This window comes from Capricornis sumatraensis, chromosome 4, assembly GCF_032405125.1.
Source record: "Capricornis sumatraensis isolate serow.1 chromosome 4, serow.2, whole genome shotgun sequence".
NCBI lineage: Eukaryota > Metazoa > Chordata > Mammalia > Artiodactyla > Bovidae > Capricornis > Capricornis sumatraensis.
Genome location: NC_091072.1, coordinates 75,212,478 through 75,235,522, shown reverse-complemented (window position 1 = coordinate 75,235,522; position 23,045 = coordinate 75,212,478). Strand labels below are relative to the sequence as shown.

Genomic DNA, 23,045 nt, shown 5'->3' with positions numbered 1-23,045 from the left:
TATAGCTGCTCTTTCCCTGATTTTGATGGCTGCACTGTAGTCATGCAGGAGAATGTCTTTGTTAGCAGGAAATATGCCCTGAAGTACTTGGGGGAGATAAGGCAACATATTGGCAACTTACTCTGAAATGGCTGAGAAAAAATTTTGTGTGTACTACTCATGCAATTTTTCTTAAGTTTCAGATTGTCTCACACAAAAAGGCCATTCTTTGGAGAAACTTTAGATGGATTCTCACAAGTCAAGGTCAAGGCACTGTTACTGTTTAATATAATGTTGGAAGTTTACTACAGTGATGTAAGAAATAAAGCAGCAAAGTCAAATAAAACAAAACAAAAAAGCTCAACAAAGAGTAAGACTGAAAGGGAATTTATAAAACTGTTTTGATTTGCAGAAGACATAATTATGTCTATAGAAAACTCAACAGAATCAATTGACAAACTAGGAAAACCAAGAAGTTCATTAAGGTTACAAGATAGAAAATCAATTATATTTCACTACAGACCTAAAGGAAATATTTGCAATGTCTAAAGTGGACATGGGATTAATATGCAGAATACACAGTGGCATCTTATAAATCACCAGGAATAAAGACAGGAAAACTAATAGGAAAAAATGCACAAAGGATACAAGGAGGCATTTCACAGAAGGAGATCTCTATGGGCTAATAAGAACATGAAGTAACATTCAAACTTACTAGTAATTAGAGAAATACAATCTAAAATAACCAATTGTTCACTTAATACCCATTTAATTGTAAACATTAGACATTTGTACAATAGCAAATGTTGGAAAGGACAGAGGTAATAACTTTCAAGTAACATTAAAAGCATCTATCAGCTTTCAATGTGTAACACACTCTTATACATCAAGAGTGGAAAGAGCTTCAGACTTCTGGAATAAATGATCTGGAAGTACTTAGTGAAATTAAGTTTTCATAAATTTCATGATTCAGAAATTCCATTCCTGTATATATGTCCCAGAAAAATTCATGAACAGGTTTGCACGGGGCAACATATGATGATTTTCTAGCACTATTAGTAGAAATAGGGAATAAATAAGCAAAGCATGATGGATGCTTACCATGGAATCCTATGCAGTTGTCAAAAGCAATGAATTAGATTATTGACAGCACTAAGGACTGATCCTAGAAACAGAGTTGACAAACAAAAAAAAAAAGTAAACATCAAATCATATGGGACTTCCCTGGTGGTCCAGTGGTTAAGACTATGCTTTCAGGCTTCCCTGGTAACTCAGTGGGATAAAAAAAATCCAGCTGTCAATTCAGAAGGCGCAAGTTCAATCCCTGATCCAGAAAGATCCCACGTGCCACAGAGTAACTAATCTCCTGCACCACAACTATTGAGCGACTGCTCTGGAGCCCGGAACCACAACTATGGAGCCCTCGTGCCACAGCTACTGAAGCCCACTCACCCTAGAGACCATGCTCTGCAACAAGAGAAGCCATCGCAATGACAAGCCTGCACACCACAGCTAGAGCACAGCCCCCGCTCAGCGCAACTAGAGGAAAGCCCACACAGCGGTGAAGACCCAGTGCAGCCATAAATAAATAAAAAATTTTTTTAAAGACTGTGCTTTCACTGCAAGGGGCACAGGTTTGATCCCTGGTCAGGGGAACTTCTGCGTGCTGCACAGCATGGCAGGAAACAAACAAACAAACAAACATAGTTTGCACATGCTCAGTCATGTGCTACTCTTTTCAACTCCATGGACTGTAGCATTCCCGGCTCCTCTGTCCATGGAATTTTCCAGGCAAGAAATATTGAAGTGGATTACCATTTCTTTTTCCAAATACACACACACACACACACACATATGGCAATGTTGTTTGTGCAAATTAAAAACACATACACTCAATAACCTGCAGTACATTGAGTAATGAATCCCCAAAGATGTCCACATCTTAATCCTCTGAACTCTAAGTTATTAACATCTTATATGGCAAAAGGGACTTTGCAGATGTAGTTAAGGATCTTAATATGGGGATATTATCCTAGATTACATGGGTCAGACCAATATAATCACAAAGTCTTCATGAGAGGGAGGCAGGAGATCACAGTGTGAAGTAAATGTGACAACAGAAGCAAGAAGTTAGAATGATGGAAGAAGCGGCAACAAGCTAAGGAATGCTGGCAACCTCTAGTAGCTGAAAAGGGCAAGCAAACAGATTCTCCTCTGAAGCCCCCAGAAGGAATGAATCCAGGCCAAACCTTGATATTAGACTTCTGACCCCCAGGGAATAAATTTGCATTATTTTAAGTCACTCAATTTGTGGTAATTTGTTACAGTAGCAATAGGAAACAAATATACAACCCTACATATTTTATAAATGCATGTGCTAAGTCGCTTCAGTCATGTCCAACTCTTTGCAACCCTTTGGACTGTAGCGCGCCAGGCTCATCTGTCCAAGGGGATTCTCCAGACAAGAGTACTGGAGTGGGTTGCCATGCCCTCCTCCAGGAGATCTTCCCAATTCAGAAATCGACTGTGTCTCTTACGTCTCCTGCACAGGCAGGAGGGTTCTTTACCACTAGCGCCACCTGGGAAGCCCCATTTTATACACATGCATAATTAAAAACATATCAGTCACATTATAGTGCCATCTATGGGAGAAAACAGGGAGTAAAAAGGGAGGTGATAGAATAAAGCAAGAGAAGTGGCTTGCAACTCCCCATATTCAAGGTCCAGCAAAGACGAACAGAAGCAGGTCACGGACTGCTCTATAGAAAATAGGTTAGATGCTATTATAAGTGTGGCAGATACTCTGATTATCAGCTCTTTTAAAGGATTTTATGCTATAAAATCAGTCTCCCTTGTATGTTGATTCTGTGAAGGTAGTGCCCTGAGGAGCAAACATAAATATTTTGGTACCAGAAGGTACATTGTTCATAAATCACTGAATTTCTCATAAATTTGATTAGTGTGACCCCAAGACTGACTCTGGGTAGCCTGACAAACTCAAGTTTCCAGGCTTGTGAACTTGGATGGGGACTGTGCCAACTGCCTTATAATTATAGAAAGCCCCTGAGCAGCCAGCCTCCAGCTTGGTGTTTCTCCACCCTTCGGACTTCAGCCTTACTCCTCTCTGGGTACTGAGCATCTGGCAAAAGGCCTTACAAACAGTAGGCGCACAATATTTTTCAGTAGCCATCCCTGCTGATCTGGTAGTTGGGATGTGGTACATTTGCTATATCTGTTAGTGGCATGCGGTGACCCCCACCTGTCCTCCACTCAGACCATCTTTCTAGTTTTATTACCTACTATCCTATGTTCCATCTACCCCTGAGGACTTACTCTTCTCTGAACACTTCAGAGAGGTGTTCCTAGCCTTTGCAAGCACTGTTCTGAGTGACTAGAAGAGCCTTCCCTTTTGTGAAAAGGAAGCTCAAATATTACTTGTTCTCGGAGATCTTTGCTGTCTCCCCATGTATTCATTTGATCAATTATTCTTTCATCTTTTGACTCACTCAACAAATATTGAACGCCTCTACTGCCAGGAACAATGCAAGGCACTGAAAACATAATGTAAGCCAAAAATAAAAAGGTTGCCACCTTCAGGGAGGTCTAGCAGGAGAGCTCAGGTTTTATAAATATGACATATTATGTTCACATTGGTGAATAGACAATTACCAACTGAGATACAAGCTCTGAGGAAACACAGTTCTTTGAGTGCACATAACTAAGGAAACTTTATTTATTTATTTATTTTCAGATTAGGGAGTGTTGTGAGTAGAGGGGTTCAAGGAAGGCCTCCATAAGAAAGTAATAGTGAACATCAATTTGGAGGTGTGAATCGGCATCCTGGGAAGTATTCCAGACAGAGAGACTAGAAGGAACATGACAAGCTTCAAGGATTGGGAGTGGCAATGGAGTTGGAAAGCAGAGAAGAAGGGGAAAGTGATATAAGATGGGGAGCTGGGGCGGGGAGAAGTCAAGGCACAGAGGCAACATGATCAGATTTGCATTTTGGAAATCTTATTCTAGCTGCTATAGGGTGAATGGATTATTGTGGAGAGCAAGAGAGAACAGATGGTGGGAGGCTTTTGCAATCCTCTAGGGGAGATTAGGTTGAAGGTAACGAGGAAGAAGCAAGAAAATGAATTCCAAAGAACAAAAAGGCGTGAAGAAGAAATTCGAAGGGGAGGGAAAGAGGAATTCAAGAATAATTCCCAGGGTTGTGCGATAGGAAACACTGGAGTCAGGGAGAGAATCTATGTGTCCTGTACATTTGAAACCACGGCCCGTTCCCCACTAGAGGGCAACCCCTCCCATCCTAACCAGGGTGTTCTAGGTTCTCTCATTTTCAGCCCCCTGCTTGCCAACAAGCAGATGCCACGCCTCTCCCCAGTCCTCCAGGCTTGCTGTGTTGAGTTCCAATGATACTGGCCTTTTCTCTTTTTTGGCACTGTACTGTTTTATTTCAACTTTCAAACAATATGAAGAGGTAACAACCTCTGACTCCGAATCATGCAAAGTAACAATAAAGGAATGAAAAAATAGCAACAACAAAAAGACAGTCACTTAAAGGTGTTTCACAGCAGTGCTTTGGCAGTACTGGCAAGTGTTTCTGTCCAATGGTCTTCAACAAGAGAGGTCAGAATGAATCCCTTGACCTCAGCAGAAGAACCCCCACATTTTCCCCCTGATAGTTTACACAGAAGAACCCCCACATTTTCCACCTGATAGTTTACACATTCTGAGTCACCAGCACACACCACACCCTTACACTTGCCAGACTTTTGTAGTTCACGTCTTAGAACAAGTAACTGTATATTGTGCATATAATCACAACAAAACATAAAAATAAAAGTGCGGTAGAAAAGTAAACGAACTCCCATGTTTCCAGTAAGGCATCAGGGAACTGCTGCTGGCTGGGCCCCTCATTTCACCAGATCAGAAGAACTTTGACTTACATTTCTCAGCAAACCCAATATTCAGAAGCTTAACCATCAGGTTCAAGTTAAAAGTTTAAAAAACAGTCTTCCTTTTGTGTGTGTGTGTAAATGTTTCATAGAAAACATGAAATCAAATTCTACTTTATTTTAAAAACTGAGTATTTTTAATAGTAAAAAGTATAAATTATATATATATATATATATAAAGGGCTTCCCAGGTGGTAAAGAACGCACTTGCCAATGCAGCAGACATAAGAGACACCGGTTTGATCCCTGGGTCGGGAAGATCCCTGGAGAAGAAGATAGCAATCCACTCCAGTATTCTTGCCTGGAGAATCCCATGGATACAGGAGCCTGGGGGGCTACAGTCCATGGGGGTTGTAGAGTCCAACAGGACTGAAGAGACTTAGCACATATATATTTATATCTCTCTTTTAAAAAAGACATTTAATAACAGTGCTTCAGAAGACTGAATTTAACCCTCAACCCCTCACCCTCTCAAGTTGTCCACCAGGTACAGACACATTAAGGCAAAGATTCGGAGAGACGTGGCCACCTCCGAGGCGGGCTGGGGCCACGAGAGGAACACACTGCGCTCCTGCAAGGCCGGTTCAGAACGGCTTCTCCCTCCTGTTCACCAAGCTGTTCTGCATCCTGAAGTAGGCTCACTCCACTATGTTGATGAACAGGCCCATGTCCAGCACGCCTGGGATCATTTCGATAGCTGTGTTTACTTTACTCCATTTGTGGACCTGGTCAAACTTCCAGTCCAGGATAAAGTTCCCATTATCCCTCACCACACGACCTGCCTTGTTGACAGCCAGCGGAAGTTAAATCGCACCCCCAAACTTCTGGGTCCCGGTTCAGCTCACTGCGACATAGGCCATTGGATGATCTCGATGGGAATCCCCTTGTGCCACTGATCCCCGCGGTTCTTTGAATCTTTCCTGAAATCAGCGATCACAGTGAAACGGATGGCTTTGCCGGCCACATATCTTCTGGGTGAGGCGGCCTCCACCGCCCTTGTGAGGTTTAGGTCAGCATCTATTTCATCAGCACCATCGATGGTGTGGCCGATCTCTGGTTCACTGAGAGATAAGTCATACTGTAGGGTAAGCTGATGGGCCTGGAAGGAAGTGGGAATACAAACGTGGTTTGGATTCCCTCGTTTCACTCTTTTAGCTATTCGTTGCACTGTGTGGACAATTGTAGAGTCACTACCAGTTCCCAGCACTTGGTTATTCCTCACCTCCTTCTCCACCGCCACACAGCCTGCCAGCTTCTTGGCCTCCTCCGCCTCTGACATCATGGAAGGGCCCAGGCAGAGGTTGTTAACCTCCTTGCCCCCAGTACTTGTGCTGCCAAGGCCGAGCTGCATGCCTCCTCATGACTGCCCCAATGATCCTCATTTGAGTTTTCTTTCTTTTCTATGAAATGAAGACCATATCTCACCATTCATACACCTTGAGTGAAAAAAAGAATTTTCTGATGTTGCCCAGAATCTTGGCTTTTTCTGTCCACTGAAGCTGGAAAGAAAAAATATGGAGGGAATTTGGAGGAAATAGAAAGGTGGCTTTAAACCTCAGCCAGCCTGGAGGGGAGAACATGCCTAAGAACTGTGGCCCCCTCCCCCCCCCCAAGAATCTGGGGGATCATATAGATGAGGGCTCACAGTCAGGGATCAGTGATGTTGAAGAAGGAATTCATTGGGCCTGAACTCCATCTTAGGCCTGTTCATGCTGATCATGCTCGGCCACCTTTCCAATGGACTCTGAACTCTGTGTTTAGTGCCTATGAAAACAACAACAGAAGGATAAGACCCCCTCCAGACAGGGGAACCTTGAAGATCGTATCTAGGTTACTCATCATGTAAGAGAAAACATACACTAATCACCCCTTCCTCCAGACAGGCCATAAATTTTTCTGTATCAATCGGAGTATAACCTCAGGTTTATTGATTATTGGCTAATTGTTTGACTGTTTGAGCACATGAGCACATAGCACGTGAATCATGGGGTTATTGGGATTGTATTTTCTTTAGTTTATGTAAGTCTCAAGGAATTTGGGTGATGGGTTCAGACATGTACACGTGGGGTATAAAAGATTTTCACAAATGCTGGTCGGGGTCCTTGGCTAAGAGGAGACTCTGCCTTGGGCCCGCCGGTGTAATAAACTGCACTCCACTATCTGCATTGTCCTTCTGAGCGAGTTTGTTTCCCGGAACGCGTGGCCACAACAATGTGGAACAAATGTGTAAGGATCTCGTCTTTTTTTTCCTCTTGCATTGTTTCGAAAACAGTAACAGACTGGAGTCAGGCTGTTGTTGTTTAGACACTAACTCCTATGCGACTCTTAGCGACCCCAAAGAACTGTAGCCCACGAGCCTCCTCTGTCCATGGAATTATCCAGGCAGGAATATTGGAGTAGGTTGCCATTTCCTTCTCCACGGTGTAAGGTAGCCCAGCAGTTGGGTCCATTGTCTTTCATGAATTGTACTGTGGCCTCATTCCTGTAGTATAAGAAAAAAGGAGATATAGAGAGAAAACTACAAGGGGGGCTCTGCAAACACTGCTGTAAAGGTGAGCACCAAACACAGGATGTGATTAGCATTGAGTTAGAATGTAACTAACAGAAGCTACAGGTACACAATGTAGCTCATGCAGAGTTTAAAGGAGATATATATAGAATGTAGCTTACATATCAAGTTAGCCTTGATTACCGACTACAGATCCGGAAGTTAAAGTAAAAAAAAAAAAAAACTCAGAAAAGGACAAGAGAAAAAGGAAAACTTTTTTCTCTTTTTCACTGTAACCTTTCATTTTTGTTATTGTTCAATTTTCTCCAGACCTCTCCGCCCATTTGGAGGCAGTTCCTCGACCCAGGCAGACTTTTCCCACAAAGTGTCTGGACAGGGTCCCCAAACCTTGACGGTCTAACTGATCAGAGCTGAGTCAGGGGCTGGGGCCAGCCTCCAACACTGTCAGCTTGCCTCACTCAGGACGCAAGCCCTTCCACAATGCCGACTGGACCTTCCCGCACCAGTCCCGAGACCTCGCGAGAGTTCGCCAGCGCCCGTTGTTGCCCAGACTCAGAGCAGACGCCTTCCTGGACCTCAGAACTGTCTTCTCTTTCCTCTTCCACCCCGCGCTCGGCTTTCCGATTGGCTGGTTGAGTCGGGTCATTTTTTTTTCCTGGCCAGAAAGCGGCTCGGCAACTAGTCCTTCTTTTGGCCCCGCCTCCGAAGCCTGTAGATTGGATAGCTGAATCCTGCGTCACGCGCCTCCGCGGGAGCGCAGACGAGCCAATCAGGAGCTTGGCGTATTTTACAAACTGGGGAAGTACCTGGAGCAGAGGCCGAGAGAGTCGAGGGAAAAAGCGAAGAAAGTGGGGGAGACCCTGAGGGGTTCAGGGGGAGGTGCGGCACGGAGATCTTGGAGGGAATGAGGGCTGCCGGCGCTCGTAGGGAAGAGAGGCAGTTCGGGGTCCCGGGACGAAAGAGTAGGCTCAGGGTGTCAGGAGATGACCGAAAAGCGCCCTTTCAGGCGCCGGGTCTTCTGGGCGCGTGGATTTGGGCGGAGGTAGGAGTATCTGGAATGTCAGGACCGAAGCCTCGAACTGGCTGACCTTTGATCCCTGATCCTTTTTTCTCCTTTTCAGGAGTAGTCGTCATGACCACCCTCCAAGCCACGAAGGATCCTCTCCTCCGGGGTGTATCTCCCACTCCTAGCAAGATTCCCGTTCGCTCTCAGAGACGCCCACCTCTCCCCACAGTCAAACCCAGCGCCCTGGACCAGGAGAACCAAGAGCCAAAGGTAAGAGGAGCCTGGGGGAGTGAAGACAGTAGCTACAAGGAAGCAGCAATGCACCTCAACGCTGAGCTCAGCTTTTTTCTCCCCTACCCTAGAGATTGGGGCAGAAGCTCAATATTCAGCGCCCCCTCGCAGACTCAGCAGGCCCCAGGCTGAAAGCCACACGTCAGACAGAGCAATCTGAGAAATTGGTGGGGAACACTCAGCTCCGGAACCCTTTGGAAGAGCTCAGGCCTAGCCATGGGGGTCAAAATGTGGGCCCTAGGCCACCTCCCCAGACAGGTATCTATTGGGTGGGAGAATGGGTTGGTGCAGTGGGGTTTGGGGGCTTTGTAATCCTGCCTCTCCTGCTTACTATAATTCCTAGTCCCTGCTCCTAGAAGGCTCTTTGCTCTTAGAGGCCCTTTCTTTTCTTCAGCAATGTGTCATCACTTCTAAAGCCTTTTCCGGCTCCTCTAGTCACTATCAATTGCTCTTTGTTCTAATGATTTGCTGAACTTTATTTACTTGTTTGTTTATTCATTCATTTATCCATTAATTAATTCATTCATTTATTAGATGCAATTAATGGGATCTTGGTTTCTGGACCAAGGCTTGAACCTGGGCCAAGGCAGTGAAAGCACCAGATCCTAATCAGTGTACCGCCCGGGAATTCCCTGCACTTCTTTTATAATATGTCCATACTTTGACTTGAATCTGTTACCTCTCTCTAGTTTGATGTTAGCTTCCTGAGGATGGGGGCTTTGTTGTATTCATCTCTGGGTGGCAGTGTCTAGAATACTGTCTTATGCAGATTAAAGTCCTATGAATGTTTGTTGAGCTGAGTTCAGTTATATGAGTCTCTTTGGCTCATGCACCTCAAGGTGACAATGCTAGGCTCCCCAACCCCTCAGCCTCCCCTCCTTCCTGTCCCTCCTCGCCTTTCCTTCTCTTCTTCCCTTGCAGAGGCTCCAGGGACCGTAGAGTTTGTGGCTGACCCTGCAGCCCTGGCCACCATCCTGTCAGGTGAGGGGGTGAAGAGCTGTCGCCTGGGGCGCCAGCCCAGTCTGGCTCAGAGAGTACTGGTTCGAGGGAGCCAGGGAGGCACCATCCGGAGGGGTCAGGTAATGAGCCGGGATAGGAGGAGATCAGGCTGGGGTAGGCTGAGGAGGGAATCCTGAGTCTGTACTGAGAGTCTCTTTTGGGGTCCCAGGATGCCCGGGCCTCTGCATATTTGGCCCCCAGAACCCCTACCCATCGACTGGACCCTGTCAGGGCTTCCTGCTTCTCAAGGCTGGAGGGACCAGGGCCTAGAGGTCGGACCTTGTGTCCCCAGAGGTTGGAGGCTCTGGTGAGTGTTCTTGAGGGGCTGATACTAGGTGCTCCTGGGAACTCCTTCTAAGGACACAGCTGGGCCTTGGGATGGAGGGTACCTCCTGGTAAGCAGAGGGGTTGTATGGAGGCCGATGGGGTTGGTGGTGAAACCTGAAGGTTTGGAGCCTGCTTCTGACTCTCCTTTTTCTCTTGCTCCTGTGTGGCTCAGATTCCACCTTCAGGATCATCCTCTCACCCCTCCGCTCCTCCCTGTTTCCAGGAACTAAGAAGAGAGACCAGTGGCAGCAGCAAGTAAGGAGGGGGTCATTTGGAAAAGAATGCTTCAGTGTCTGATACAGGGGTCCCTCAGGGCTGGGCCCTCTGGTAGCTTTAGGACTTCCCACCAGCCTGGGGGCGGGGAGAGGGGAAAATCTGTGAATGCCCAGGGTGAACCCTTGCAATAAAGTTCAGGCCTTCGTAGTCCAGCCTCAATATGGCATCAGTTTCTTCAGGTTGTGAGGGATGGAAGGGGAAAGAAATGAGATGTACCATCCCTTGCGTAGTGGCTAGAGCTTAGATTGTGGGAACAAATGGGGTTTGGGTTTGATTCCTGACTCTCAGCACTTACAAGTTGTTCAAGCTTGCCGTACCTGCCAAGCTTTAGTTTCTTTAGTCTGTCAAATGAGGACAATGTTTGTATCATCATTTGAAGTTGTTGTGAGAATTAGATGATGTTTGTAAAGCACTTTGCATGGTGCCCAGCTCATATCTGGTACTCAGTGACTGCTTGCCACTGTCCTTGTTGTCCTCAGGACTTCAGTGAGCCAGGCCTCAGGATCCCTTCCGGAGACCTCTGTGGAGCCTGGTGAGTGTGTCTGGCCATGGAGAGAGAACGTTAGCTGGGAGCCTGCTTGTAGGGAGCAAACCGAGAGAAAGCTCGGGAGGGCTGTGGCGGGAAGGCCAGATCAGGAGGAAGAGACCTTCTTCACAGGCCAGAGGTTCGCCCAGTTGCACTTGTGTCAGAGGAGGTAGTCCCCATTTGTATCCTCTCTCTGCCACTTCCTGCAGGATTTACTTTTGACTCACTGTCCTATCGTCAGCCCTTCAGAGCCATCACCACACCCCTAGCCCACTCAGGGTATTCAGATTAATGAGTGACTACTGATCACTGCAGATGGTGACTGCAGCCATGAAATTAAAAGACGCTTACTCCTTGTAAGAAAAGTTTTGACCAACCTAGATAGTATATTCAAAAGCAGAGACATTACTTTGCCAACTAAGGTCTGTCTAGTCAAGGCTATGGTTTTTCCTGTGGTCATGTATGGATGTGAGAGTTGGACTGTGAAGAAGGCTGAGCACCGAAGAATTGATGCTTTTGAAGTGTGGTGTTGGAGAAGACTCTTGAGGGTCCCTTGGACTGCAAGGAGATCCAACCAGTCCATTCTGAAGGAGATCAACCCTGGGATTTCTTTGGAAGGAATGATGCTAAAGCTGAAGCTCCAGTACTTTGGCCACCTCATGCGAAGAGTTGACTCATTGGAAAGACTCTGATGCTGGGAGGGATTGGGGGCAGGAGAAGAAGGGGACGACAGAGGATGAGATGGCTGGATGGCATCACTGACTCGATGGACGTGAGTCTGAGTGATCTCTGGGAGATGGTGATGGACAGGGAGGCCTGGCGTGCTGCGATTCATGAGGTCGCAAAGAGTCGGACACGACTGAGCGACTGAAATGAACTGAACTGAACTGAGATAGTGCTGGGTTCAAAGGAGTACTGGATGGGTCCCCAGCCTTGATGGTGCAGTGGTGGCTGTCAAACTGGTGTACGCTTTCCGGAGGTTGCAACACCATGTGCCAGACTTTGATGTGTGTTTCAGACACTACAGCAAATTTCCTGTCTCCTCCTAGCTTCTTCTCTCCCTGAAGGGGAACATGAAGTTGTCACTCAGTCAGATGAAGGAGGAGGCGGCCCCCTCGGCCTGGCCCAGCGGGTACCACTAAAAGAAACCCGAGATAAAACCCACACCAGGGTGAGATGGGACCCTCCTGGGATGGGGGAAGGGGCAGAGGATGTACATGAGGGATTCCCTAGCAGCACTGAGGGTTGTGGGTAGAGCCAAACAGTCCCCGCTTGGATCTCAGCATGTTCATTGGGTCCTTGTTTGTCCTAGATGGACCCAAGCCCTCTCCAGAGTGGCACTGGCCCCTGGAGGCCTCCAGAGGTCACAGTCTGATACATATTTAGGTCACCATCAGGTCAGTGCTGAGAGTGAGACAGATCTGACAGCTCATTCACTTCCTCCACACACAAGGGTTTATTGACCAGCTACTGTGTGCCAAGCACTGTTCTAGGTTCTGGATATACAATAGGAAATAAGTTCATATTCTAGAAGGGGAGACAGAAAATAAATAATCATATAAAATATATAGTATGTCAGGTGGTTATAAATTATCTGTTAAAAAAAAAAGTAAGGTGCTCAGTCATGTCCAGCTGTTTGCAATTCCATGGACTACAACCTGCCAGGCTCCTCTGTCCATTGAATTTTCCCGGCAAGAATACTGGAGTAGGTAGCCATGCCCTCTTCCAGGGGATCTTCCCAACCCAGGGATGGAACCTGGGTCTCCTGCATTGCAGGCAGATTTTTTACTGTCTCAGCTATGAGGGAAGCCCCCAAGATACTATAAGGGAAGGAGAACTGGAGGGAGTGGGTGGTATTGCAGTTTCAAGGGTCAAGCGAGTATCCCTGAGGTGTGGCTACGTGAAGAGCAGAAAGAGTTGAGGGAGTGAGCCCCGCAGATATCTGAGGGAAGAACGTTCCAGGACATGAGAACTTCAGTTGTACACAGGGGGTCTACCTGGTAAGCTTAAGGATCAGCAAAAAAGCAAGGCTAAAGCAGAATAAGAAGGAGAGGAAGTGAGAGGTTAGAGCAGTGACAGGATTGGGTTGGGTAAGGGTTTATAAACCAGCATAAGACCTTGGCTGTGACTTGGAATGAGTGGAAAGCCATGGGGAGGGGGATGATCAAGGGAGGGGCATGGTTTGATTAGCTCTTAAAGAATCACACTGGCTGCTGAAGTGAGAACAAGACAGAGCAGTGCCAAGTGGGAGTGATCACTCTTTCACCTGGTTCTTCTCCACAGGACGGCTGTGACTCCTGCCTGATGCCCTCCCCTGGCCAAGCAGTGCCACTTGCCATCACCCGGCCATCACCCTTTGGACGGGCTCAGCGTGTACCATCCCCTGGCCCCTCAGCTCCAGTTTGTATCTGTAGCTACTGGGGTCTGGGCAAGGGCAGAACAGTCTGGCTGGGATCCCTGCTGGGTCTCGATCTGTCCCTGCTCAGCCACCCCCGTCTCTCCCCAGATCTCATATTCAGTGTTGCGGCGTCTCGCCACCCGCCCCAAAACCCAGTTCACACCACTCCCATCAGCCTCCAGAGTTCAGCAGGTAAGAGAGGGCAGGGGAGGTCACAGGCCTAGGCCAGGACTGGGGGAGGAAGAGGGTGATGGATGGGTGCAGGGAGAGTCATGGCATCTCACTTCTGACCCAGGCCCGAGGGTTGAGTGGCCTCTCCCCTCAACCTTGCCCTGAAGAGCCCGCCCTGCCCTGGGTAAGTATCTGAACTTCGCCATCCTGAGATACCTGATTCTGTCCTGTTGATGTCAGGCCCAGCATTTTTGAGGCAGGTGGGCTCTTAAGAAAAAGCTGCCTAACCCTCCAACTCTCCCTGCTTCTCTGTTGCCTCTTCTAATCCAAGTCTGGGGACACTCAGTTAAGGACCTGATTCCTTCCTCGTGAGGGTGGGGCTCACACTAGTCTTCTTAGCCCAGCCTGGCTTCCTCATGTGGCCCCTCTCCTCCCATGTGGCAGGAGCAGATTGCAGTTCGGTTATTTGACCAGGAGAGTGGTATAAGGTTGCAGGAGGGGCCTGGGAAGCCACCCGTGTCGACTCCTTATGGACCCCACCCCAGCAGAACCCCCAACCTCCAGGAGCTGAAGATGCAGGTGGGCTGGTGTGGGTAACAGCTTCAGTGGCTGTCGGACATTGACGGGGCTGGGACTGAGAAATAGGAGTGGGGGTGGGTGGGCATGGGAATAGGATGGTGTGGGTCCAAGACATGCTGTTGACATCACGCTCTTTTCTACCTACAGCGCATCAATATCCTGCAGCAGCTTTTGAGGCAGGAAGTGGAGGGGCTGGCAGAGGGCAAGTGTGCCTCCCTTAATGGAAGCTCCTCTCTGGATATGGTGGAACTTCAGCCCCTGCTGGCTGAGATTTCTAGAACTCTGAATGCCCCTGAAAAAATACCAGAGGCTTTTCACCTTCCTAGACTGTCACAGCACCCTGAGCTGCCAAAGCCCTACTTTCCAGGGGAGTGTGGGGAGCCAGAGCCCTGCCCTGGGAGGGGGCCTGAGATGGCCCCACCCTGCCCTCCAGCTGAGCCAGGCTCCCCAGAGCCCTGCCCCGGGAGGGGGCCTGAGAACCCAGAGCCGTCCACCCAGGAGCAGGCTGAGGCAGCAGGGCCCAGCCCTCCAGCAGAACCTGGACGCCTTCAGGCCTGCCACCAGGGGCAGATAGGACTCCCAGAGCCCTCCACTAGGGTAGATCTGGGGGTACCAGAAGCCTGCTCCCTGGAGCTCAGAAATCCAGAGTCCAGTCCACGGCCCCGCACCAGTCAGTGGGCTCCAGCGACCACCAGCCTGACCTTCTCCTCCCAGCGCCCACTTTGTGCCAGCCCCCCTATCTGCTCACTTCAGTCTCTGAAGCCCTCACCAGGCCCGGCAGGTAAGGAGTTGCTTGGGTGGGGTTGTGAACAAAGGAGGTCCCCACCTCTTGCTGGGAGCAGGGCCTGCCCTGCACCAAATGATCCCATGCTTTCTTTCCCCTACCTACCTTGCCCCAGCCTGGCTCTCCCACTGGGGTGGGCGGGTGGGTGGTAGGGCACCTTCAGCCCTGTACTCCTAATTGGCTTGGCCCTGGTAGGGGGTGGGAAAGGGCAGTATGTGATGGGAGTCTTGGACTTCAGAGTCCACCCTGAACTCTTCATGGCCCTTGGCCCTCAGGCCCCAGCCATCCGGCCCCTCGCACCATGGCCCTGAGGCAGCGCCTCAAAGCATGTCTGACTGCCATCCAAGGCTTCCACGAGGCCTGCCTGGATGATGAGTGTGCCTTCTACACCAGCCGAGCCCCTCCCTCAGGCCTCACCAGGGTCTGCACCAACCCCGTGGCCATGTTGCTGGAATGGCAGGATGCCTTGGTGAGCCTTCCGTCCACAGCCAGCTGTACCTGCACAGGCCTGTGGGAAGTGGGGGCAGGGGGCGGACCTCGGCTTCTTTACAGTGGGAAGAGCTGGGTACAGTTCAAGAATGGCTGGGCTGTGACGAAGTCTTCTTTCTCCCTAGTGTTTTATTCCAGTTGGTTCTGCTGCCCCACAGGATTCTCCTTCATGAGGCATCCGCGTCCACTCACTCCTGTCCTGTCTTGCTCCTTCCTTTTAACCTTATTTATTTTCCACACCGTGGATTGGAACTGACACCCTTTTGTCCTTCAATAAAGTTTCTAAAGTGTCCAAGTGTCTTCCTGTGGTCCCGCGTAGGCCAGCTACTGCTGTGTTGTTCTTGTCCACATGGTGGCAGTGTTCTCCAACTTAGAGGTCAGCCCTGGGTTCGCCCCCTCCCCCAGACTCCCTCACCCAGGAACTGACCAGGTCACCCCACCCCTGTCCACCCCACCCTCCCAGCAGGCTCTATGAGTGAATCTGTTGGGGGGCAGAGGTGAATGTAGGACTTTGGGGACCTGCTTTTCTCTCTCCTCGAAATCTTGGCCACTCCCAGGAGCCATCAGCAACTCACTCATTGCATAGAACTCCCTAGAACTCTTGGCCCCGCACCATCAGCAAAAAGCAGAAGCACCAGACCCGTATCTCTGAGATCATCCCTTGTTAGTGTCACTCTGGTTGGTGTCTCCTCTAGGAGAAGGCCTCAAAGCTCTCCTGAAGCTGACTCCCTTGCTGTATCAGAGTAGAAACCCTGGGCCGCTCCCCTCTGCTCCCAGAGGTAGACCTTGCCAGGGATAACTAAACCTTGGCCTCTGACAGAGTGTAATAGGGTAGGGGTCCTTGAGAGGAGTTAGGAGGGGTTCAGCCACTTTCCCCTATTCTGCACCAAGTTAAGAGGCGCCCACATTCTCCAACTTTACTTTATTGGAAGAGGCAGCAGCAGCTGTAGCCCCAGGGCCTAACCCAGATGGTGATATGGAGACTGTACAGGATGAGTTTTAAGTGCTAGGAAAGAACAAACTGGTCCCCGCAGTTCACAGGAAGACTGCCAAAGCTAGAGCCTGAAGCCTGAAAATGGAGATGAGGGAGGAGGAGATGGCAGAGAAGTCATGACAGGACCAGCGCCTCCCCCGTCTCCTCTCCCCCCACCCAGATGTGTTCTCCCTTCCCCAAAGCCAGCGTTTCCCTTCTGTTTTCTGCCTTGCGTGCCTCTGTGCTACAGCTAGTGAAACTTCCCTAGCTTCCGGCAGAAGAGAGGGTCATGACTTGTGACCCGCGCCGCTCTGCTACCCCGGCTTTCACAGGCATGCGCACGGATGCTGGTGGTCCCTTCCCGCGTCGCTCTGCTCCTCCCACCGGCTTGCTCAGCTCCCCAGCCACGTAGTTACACCCCGGAGCACTAAGAGTCCGCCCATTAAGGCCACCTCCGGGAGCAGGAGGGTCCGTCCACCGCCAGGCTCTCAAAGGATGGGGTGGCGCCTTGGGTGGGGCAAGCTGAAGGTGGTAGGGAGGGGAGCAGAGGCGAAGGGCGAGCGAGGGCGCCCGGGGTCGGGGCCGGCTCAGTCCGGGTAGATGATGAAGCCAGAGAAGGTGCTGTACTTGTTGGTGTTACCGCCGTGCACCTTCCCGCCGTCCAGCTTGATGAAGACTTCGTCGCCCACATCCAGGTGCAGGATCACGCTGTTGCTGGCGTAGTCGTAGTTCTGGTCGGCATCCTGGGCGATGGCGCTGGCCCGGACCTAGTAGGGAGAACAGGACAACCCACTCACGCTTTCTACGGAGCTGGGGTGAGGAGGGGTCAGTCAGGGAGGTGGAACTGGACCTGTGAAAGCGACACGACGGTAACAGACTGCAGGGGTCGGGAAAGACTAGGTGCTTCTCAGGCACCGCCATTCATTCCCTCACTGCCGGGAAGGGGGCAAGTTTCACGCTTTCTCTGGTCCTCCATTTGAGCTATAAGGTGGGAGGTAATAATAGAACCTACCTCATCAGGTTGTTTGGATTAAATGAGTTACTACGTGTGAGGTGTGTTAAAACAGTGCTTCGCACAAAGGAAACGCTATATAGATTTTCTATTAGTATTATCATTTAAAAAACAAGAATTCGACTGTAGGATAATTTCTAAGATTCTGAACCCGCTTTGACCTCCTAAACTCGTGTTCCCATCCCTTGGTGACAGGGCACAGGCATGCCTGTAGGTGTGCAAGCAAGGGTGCGGGCTGTGGGAAGGTGCCAGTCTATATTCGCCCCTCCTAGCCCCCGAGGGTGCCCCGACGTGGGGATCGCTTTCCGCCCCAACAGGTAGCCCCTCCCCTTTCTGGTCTTGCTGCTGCAGGTCGCCTCGAGCCGCCAGCCCCTTCCCCAGCCCCCCTCTTCCTGTCCCGCGGGGGCTGGTTATTAACTCATTAATTATTCATCATTATTCTAATCACTATTTACCGTCCCCAGGGCCGCAGCGCCCGCACCACAGAATACAGAGTGGGAGCCGCGGGGCCCTCCCCCCTCGGGAACTGACACACTCTAGATACACACACCCCCACGGCCCCTCACAGACACCCTGCATAGACCAGGCACACCTACTCAGTGCCACAGGCAGGTAGACACCGCTCCACTCTCACACCTGCGAACCCGCACTGACACACTTCATGCATATACACTCTACAGTCTGAAACACACACACTCTCACTCCCTTTCCCTGGGTTCCTGGGGTGGCTCTGCTGGGAGGAGACCCCAGAATAGTGCCTGCAGATCTTGGAGGCGAAAGGTGGTGCAGCTGTAGCAAGACCCGGGGTTTGGACAGCTGGGAGGAGCTGGCCAGATGCGCCTGGTCAAATGACCCCATGGGACAGCAGGGTGAGGAGGTCACAGCTCAGGCCTAACCTTACAAACCGGGCTTCCAGCAGCCCAGGCACAGTTCCCCACCCCCACCCCAAGGCCTCTCTCCCTCCCTGCTGCGTGTCTCAGGCCAGACCCTGAGCTGAGTCTTTGGGGCTTTTCTCCCAAGCTAAGGCAGCAGTGACTCTGACTCTGACCACAGGACCCGGCTGGGGTCCGCGGCTTCTGTCTTTTGCCTCCTTCTTTCTCCCAAATTCATTCCTGCAGGCCACCTGGCTGGCCCTTGAGCTGCCACATCTTCTACCTCTGCCTACTGACTCTATTAGCTGAGGGCAAAGGCCACTGTAAAACCAGGGACCCCAGGCCTTGGGACTAGCCATAGAGTTGCCTGGAAAATGAGCAAGTGTTTTCTTTCTTTTTTACTTTATCCTCAAAAAATCCAAGCTTAATGCCCCCACACGGGAGCAGCTACCAACTACCCACCGCCTGAAACTCAGATTGCATGCTAATTTGAAAGAGCCGGACTCTGGGAACTAGCCCATGGGGCGACTGTGTAACCTAAAGGCCAGGAGAGCTGCACCAGACAGGACGAGAAAAGAGGCTAGCTGGCAGGGTGAGATACCAGAGAGGCTTGGTGTAAGCTGCCTACAGATGGACTGTGAGGTAGCAGCTGCTTATACAATAAGATTTGCCTTTTAATTCTGACACCGTTGTTAACGTCTCTGTGAGACCCTGGGCAGGTCATTTCCTTTCTCTGGCCCCCAATTCCTTTTCTGCTAAGTGAAGCGATTTCTAAGTTCTTGGCAAGCTGGCCTTCTTGGATTTAGTGACGCTGTTTGGGGAAGAGGTTCGGGTTGTGTAATGAAAGCAGGGGGGTTTAGAAAGCTTCCCTGTCTGGGGCTGGGTGGGAGAGGGGCATCTCACCTGTCCATTCTTCATCAAGTCGGCCCACATGCTGGTGCCGTCACCGCCGCGCATAAGCACATGGTAAGCGAAGAAGTAGACACCCGGCATAGGGCAGGTGAACTTGCCACTGGCCGCCTCATAGGCGTTGCCTACGTTGGTCACCACGTCGTCGAAGCGCAGCACCTCGTAACCCTCGTGTGGCCGCCGCAGGCCAGCATAGAAGGCAATTCGAGGCACGTAGCCGGCAGGGGGCGCCACTCCGCCGGGGCCTGGGCCGGGAGGGCCCGGAGGACCTGGCCTGCCCGGCTCTCCTGGAGGCCCTCTAGGACCTGGTGGTCCCGGGGGCCCTCGCAGACCTGCCTTCCCGCGCCGGCCCGCCTCTCCCTTGGCGCCGGGAGGAAAGGGGGGCACGGAGGCGGGTGCGCCGTCGGGTCCTGGGCCTCGCGGCCCGTGCGGGTCGCACACCATGCGGCAGCGACCCAGCATCTCGTAGTGCGCTGGCCCCTGGGAGCTGTGCACTAGCAGCGGAATGGCCACCAGCAGCAGCAGCACCATGGCCACCCCGACGGCCGCGCCCGCCACCCGCTTGCGGCGGCTCAGCCGCGACGCGGCCAGGGCCAGCAGGTCCTCCTCACTCTTGGGCGCAATGGTGCCGGAGGCCTGGGGCTTCCCGCGGGCCCCGGAGGCGGTGGCCGGGCTCGGGCTTGGGTCGGGACCCCCCCGACGGCTGCGCCCGGTCCCCCCACCCCTTCGGGCTCCCGCCTCAGCGGTGCCGTTCCCCAAACCTTCCGTCAAGGCGGAGGTTCCCCCGTGGACCAGAGGGAGCTCCAGACGGTTCAGAGTCCGTGGTCCTCTATTACCCTCTCGTTCAATCTAACGTTCCTGGGCGCCTGAAATCGGCGGCTTCTCGGACGGCTGGTTTCTTACGGATCTAGGATGTCTGCTCTCCGGACAGCAGCTTTCTCGAGGATGGCGGCGCCTAGGTCCCCGGCTACCCAGACGGATCGTTCCAGCCGGAGCTGGGACTGCTCTCCGCGCTCTGGACGTCCCGGGTTCTGCGCTGCGGGTGATGCCCACCGGACGCGACCTCCTCTGCAGGTTTGCGCTCTGGCTCTCGGCGAGCCCTGACCCACCTTCCTACCCTAGCCGCGGCCCCAGCCGCCTGCTGGAGCCCTGGCCCAACGTCTCCCTCCTGCTAGCGCTCTCCCTCTCTGCGTCCCTAACCTTCCTCCCCTCCCTCCCTGGGCGGCAGTGCGGGTGGTGTGAGCCGGCGCGCGGCGGGAGCCGCTATAAGCGGCCGGGGGAGGGGGGTGTGGGGGGGCCGAGCGACCCCTGGCGCCCAGAGAGGGAAGCGTGGAGGCGGGGCAGGCCTCGGCCCCAGTCCCGCGTCCCCCCAGCCTCTCGGTTCCTGACCCGCTCTAAGGCAGTTCTGCAGGGATTCACTGCCCCCACCCTATCCTTACTTTCACCCTCTACCCCGAGTTTGGTATTCCCAGAGCCTGAAGGAGGCCACAAATAGCGATGGGATATAAAACGGTCGAGATACACATAAGAAGATAGAGGTAGATTCCTGAGCAAAAATGAGCCCTCCCCGGCTCCCCCCACCCCCACCAAAAAAAAAAAAAAAAAAAAAAGCCCGCAAGCAAACAAAAAGGACTAGGAAAGAATAGAAATTTGCCTCTCAGTGCCCATGACCAAATAATATATGGTCAAGGGTTCAACGGGTACGTGTTGGCCCGAACTGGAAAAGGCAAATGTCGCAGGCACCTCTGCGCTCCTCGACCCCCAGTGTTGAGGGGCGCAGAGCAAACGAGAGAGCGAGGGAACAGAGTGAGAAAACAGACCAGCCTGGGAAAGCGAGCAGGAAACCTACAGAAAAGCAGAGAAGGAGCTACAGAGAAATCAAAGGGACGGAAAGCCAAATAGAGACGCAGAGACAGAGACAAAGCTTGGAGAAGAGACTAACTGACAGCCCCAGAGGGGGAGAGAGAGAGACAGAGACGGAGAGAGAGAGACGGGAGCCGAGACAGGTTGACAGATCGAGAGAGAAATGTAAATGGCGCGCTGCAGAGAGACACCCAGGTCCGTGTTCGGACTCCAATGTGACTTATCAACTGTGGGGAAGACGCGGAGGCGGGGCGCTTCTTGGAGCAGCGTGTTAGGCTCTGGGCCTGTGCATCCTGACACTGTGCTGGCAAGTGTGGTCGTGTCCATGGGACCCTGGCCTTGTGTGTCCCTGGGTGAGTGGGATTGTGGATTGTGTGATGTCTTTGTGTGTATATGTGTGAGGGCTGTTGGAAGGGAGGCTTTATATTTGTCTTTCTCCTAGTCCCTAAATGTGGTACCCCACAAATGTCATCTCTCCTGTCTCAGGACTGAAGTGTTGAGTTTACTGGGGAGAAAGAGTCAGAAGGCCCTGCAGGCCCAGCCCAGCCCCACCACTGACTGCCCTTGTCCTAGACCTTGGCCAGCACCAGGATCTCTGCCCCTTCCTCCTCCCTCAAAGGGCTGTGGTCAGATGCAAACTAAGAGAAGTTGGACCTCACATAACAAACGTTTGGGGGAGGGACTTGAAATTGGTTATGCAAAGTAATAGAACAAATAATGCAGATTCAGTGCTAGGCATCCTCCTGTGAGAGGTGAGTGGTCATTCCGTGGCTAAGAGGAAACATCCTTCCTCAGGATCTGGCCCCTCGAGGGGAAATTTCCTGCTCACAGGGTCTCCGGGGGCCAGAAGCTTGAAGAAGGAGTCCCAGGACTGGCAAACTGGGATATCTGGAGGCCCTGGAGGTAGATAACTGCAAAGGATCTCTTAGAGACTAGGATAAGCCACTACTGTAATGTATTAAAGTACAATACATAAAATGAGAGTCCAGGATACATCAGGGCATGATTATTGGGTGGGAAGTGATTCCTTCATCTCTTGTTTCCTGTTCCCCTTCTCTGCACCTCCCTACCCATTATGGTGCAGGAAGAAAGAGGTTGCTGAGGCTTGGCCTGTTGGAGGGAGGCCCCCTACTTGCTTGAAAGGGTTGGGAGAAAAAGGATTGGCAGTCAGTGGGGGAGGGGCCTCCTCCAACCATAAATACAAATTTTATTCAAGGTCTTTGTCGCCATTTGTCTTCCTCGGGGGGCTAAGGGCCATGTCGCCCTGTGCATGTCTAATTCCAAATCTGCTCCCCCAGGCTGGATGATGGATGGGTCAGAGAGGAGAGAGCAGGCCAGGGCTCACACTGGCCTCCCTGGCCGATCCTCAAGCTCCATCGACCCCAGGTCCTTCCACCTCTCCTTCCTCCTCCTCCTTCTCCCACCACCCACTCACTAAAGGCCCTCTCTGCTCAGCCCTGCTCCCCACCCCTCTCTCCGACTTACCAAAGCCCTCTTTTTGAGCTCCTCCACCTCAGCCCTTTTCAGGTCCTAGCCCTCTTCTCTCTGGAGCTTGCCTTCTCGTCCTGTCCCCAGCCCAGACTGTGAGCTTCGGTGACCAGCAGGGCTGCAAGGCGGCAGCGGGTGTGTGTGGTGGGGGAAGCAAGCTTGGCTCACAGGAGCCGAGGGGCCAGCTCCATGAATTTATTCATGTTCTGTTGCTCTTTCCCCACGCTCTGGAATGAAGCTGCCAGCTCACCAGGTCCTTATTGCTTCCCCTGCAGCTGTCACATTCGGCTGAGGAAGGACCTGGGTAGGGTCAAGGCCAGCTAGTGCTCCTGGGGCCAGAAGCCAAGTGTTTGGGCTCAAGAGGAACTGCTGGGGCCCAGGCTGGGTCTGGAACAATTTACTCAGAGCTCCTTGGGCAAACTGAACTGGGAGACCCAGTGAGGTAATGTGGTTGGGAATGGAAATAGGTAGAGATATGTGCTTCAGGACACAGAATGGGCAGTGGAGGAGGGGAGAGGGGAGGAAGGCTTTGAGTCCCCTAGGTGCCCCCTATTGAAAAGCACAGCCCAGTCTGAATTCTGCCTTACCCTCTGCCCTTGACTCTGCACTAACCTTGACCCTAATCCGAAAGTA

At 51.6% G+C, this 23,045-nt stretch overlaps 2 protein-coding genes and 1 pseudogene across 2 annotated transcripts; 1 reads left to right on the top strand and 2 right to left on the bottom strand.

Annotated features, from left to right (window-relative positions):
- Window positions 1-5,524: 5,524 nt before the first annotated feature.
- Window positions 5,525-6,291, bottom strand: LOC138078604 (ribose-5-phosphate isomerase pseudogene; annotated as a pseudogene).
- Window positions 6,292-8,270: 1,979 nt separating this feature from the next.
- Window positions 8,271-15,543, top strand: TROAP (trophinin associated protein). The gene is made up of 15 exons (XM_068971376.1): window positions 8,271-8,328; window positions 8,571-8,725; window positions 8,818-9,004; window positions 9,668-9,825; window positions 9,915-10,052; window positions 10,245-10,327; window positions 10,828-10,880; window positions 11,924-12,045; window positions 13,158-13,274; window positions 13,381-13,464; window positions 13,568-13,627; window positions 13,888-14,022; window positions 14,170-14,803; window positions 15,082-15,275; window positions 15,421-15,543. The coding sequence occupies exons 2-15, from the start codon at window positions 8,582-8,584 to the stop codon at window positions 15,466-15,468; spliced, it is 2,157 nt and encodes a 718-aa protein (XP_068827477.1). The 5' UTR covers window positions 8,271-8,328; window positions 8,571-8,581; the 3' UTR covers window positions 15,469-15,543.
- Window positions 15,544-16,855: 1,312 nt separating this feature from the next.
- C1QL4 (complement C1q like 4) lies at window positions 16,856-19,592 on the bottom strand. Its single transcript, XM_068972037.1, has 2 exons — window positions 19,056-19,592; window positions 16,856-17,035 (listed from the first exon to the last, which is right to left on the bottom strand). The coding sequence occupies exons 1-2, from the start codon at window positions 19,590-19,592 to the stop codon at window positions 16,856-16,858; spliced, it is 717 nt and encodes a 238-aa protein (XP_068828138.1).
- Window positions 19,593-23,045: the final 3,453 nt, after the last annotated feature.

What these genes read in the sequence shown, in the direction of transcription:
- TROAP (XM_068971376.1), top strand. Translation starts at nt 8,582, where the DNA reads ATGACCACCCTCCAAGCCACGAAGGATCCTCTCCTCCGGGGTGTATCT. An exon ending in GAGATAAAACCCACACCAGG is followed by an intron (nt 12,046 to 13,157) that starts GTGAGATGGGAC and finishes TCTTCTCCACAG; the next exon opens with GACGGCTGTGACTCCTGCCT. An exon ending in TGGAATGGCAGGATGCCTTG is followed by an intron (nt 15,276 to 15,420) that starts GTGAGCCTTCCG and finishes CTTTCTCCCTAG; the next exon opens with TGTTTTATTCCAGTTGGTTC.
- C1QL4 (XM_068972037.1), bottom strand. Translation starts at nt 19,592, where the DNA reads ATGGTGCTGCTGCTGCTGGTGGCCATTCCGCTGCTAGTGCACAGCTCC. An exon ending in ACTTGATGAAGAATGGACAG is followed by an intron (nt 17,036 to 19,055) that starts GTGAGATGCCCC and finishes TCTCCCTACTAG; the next exon opens with GTCCGGGCCAGCGCCATCGC.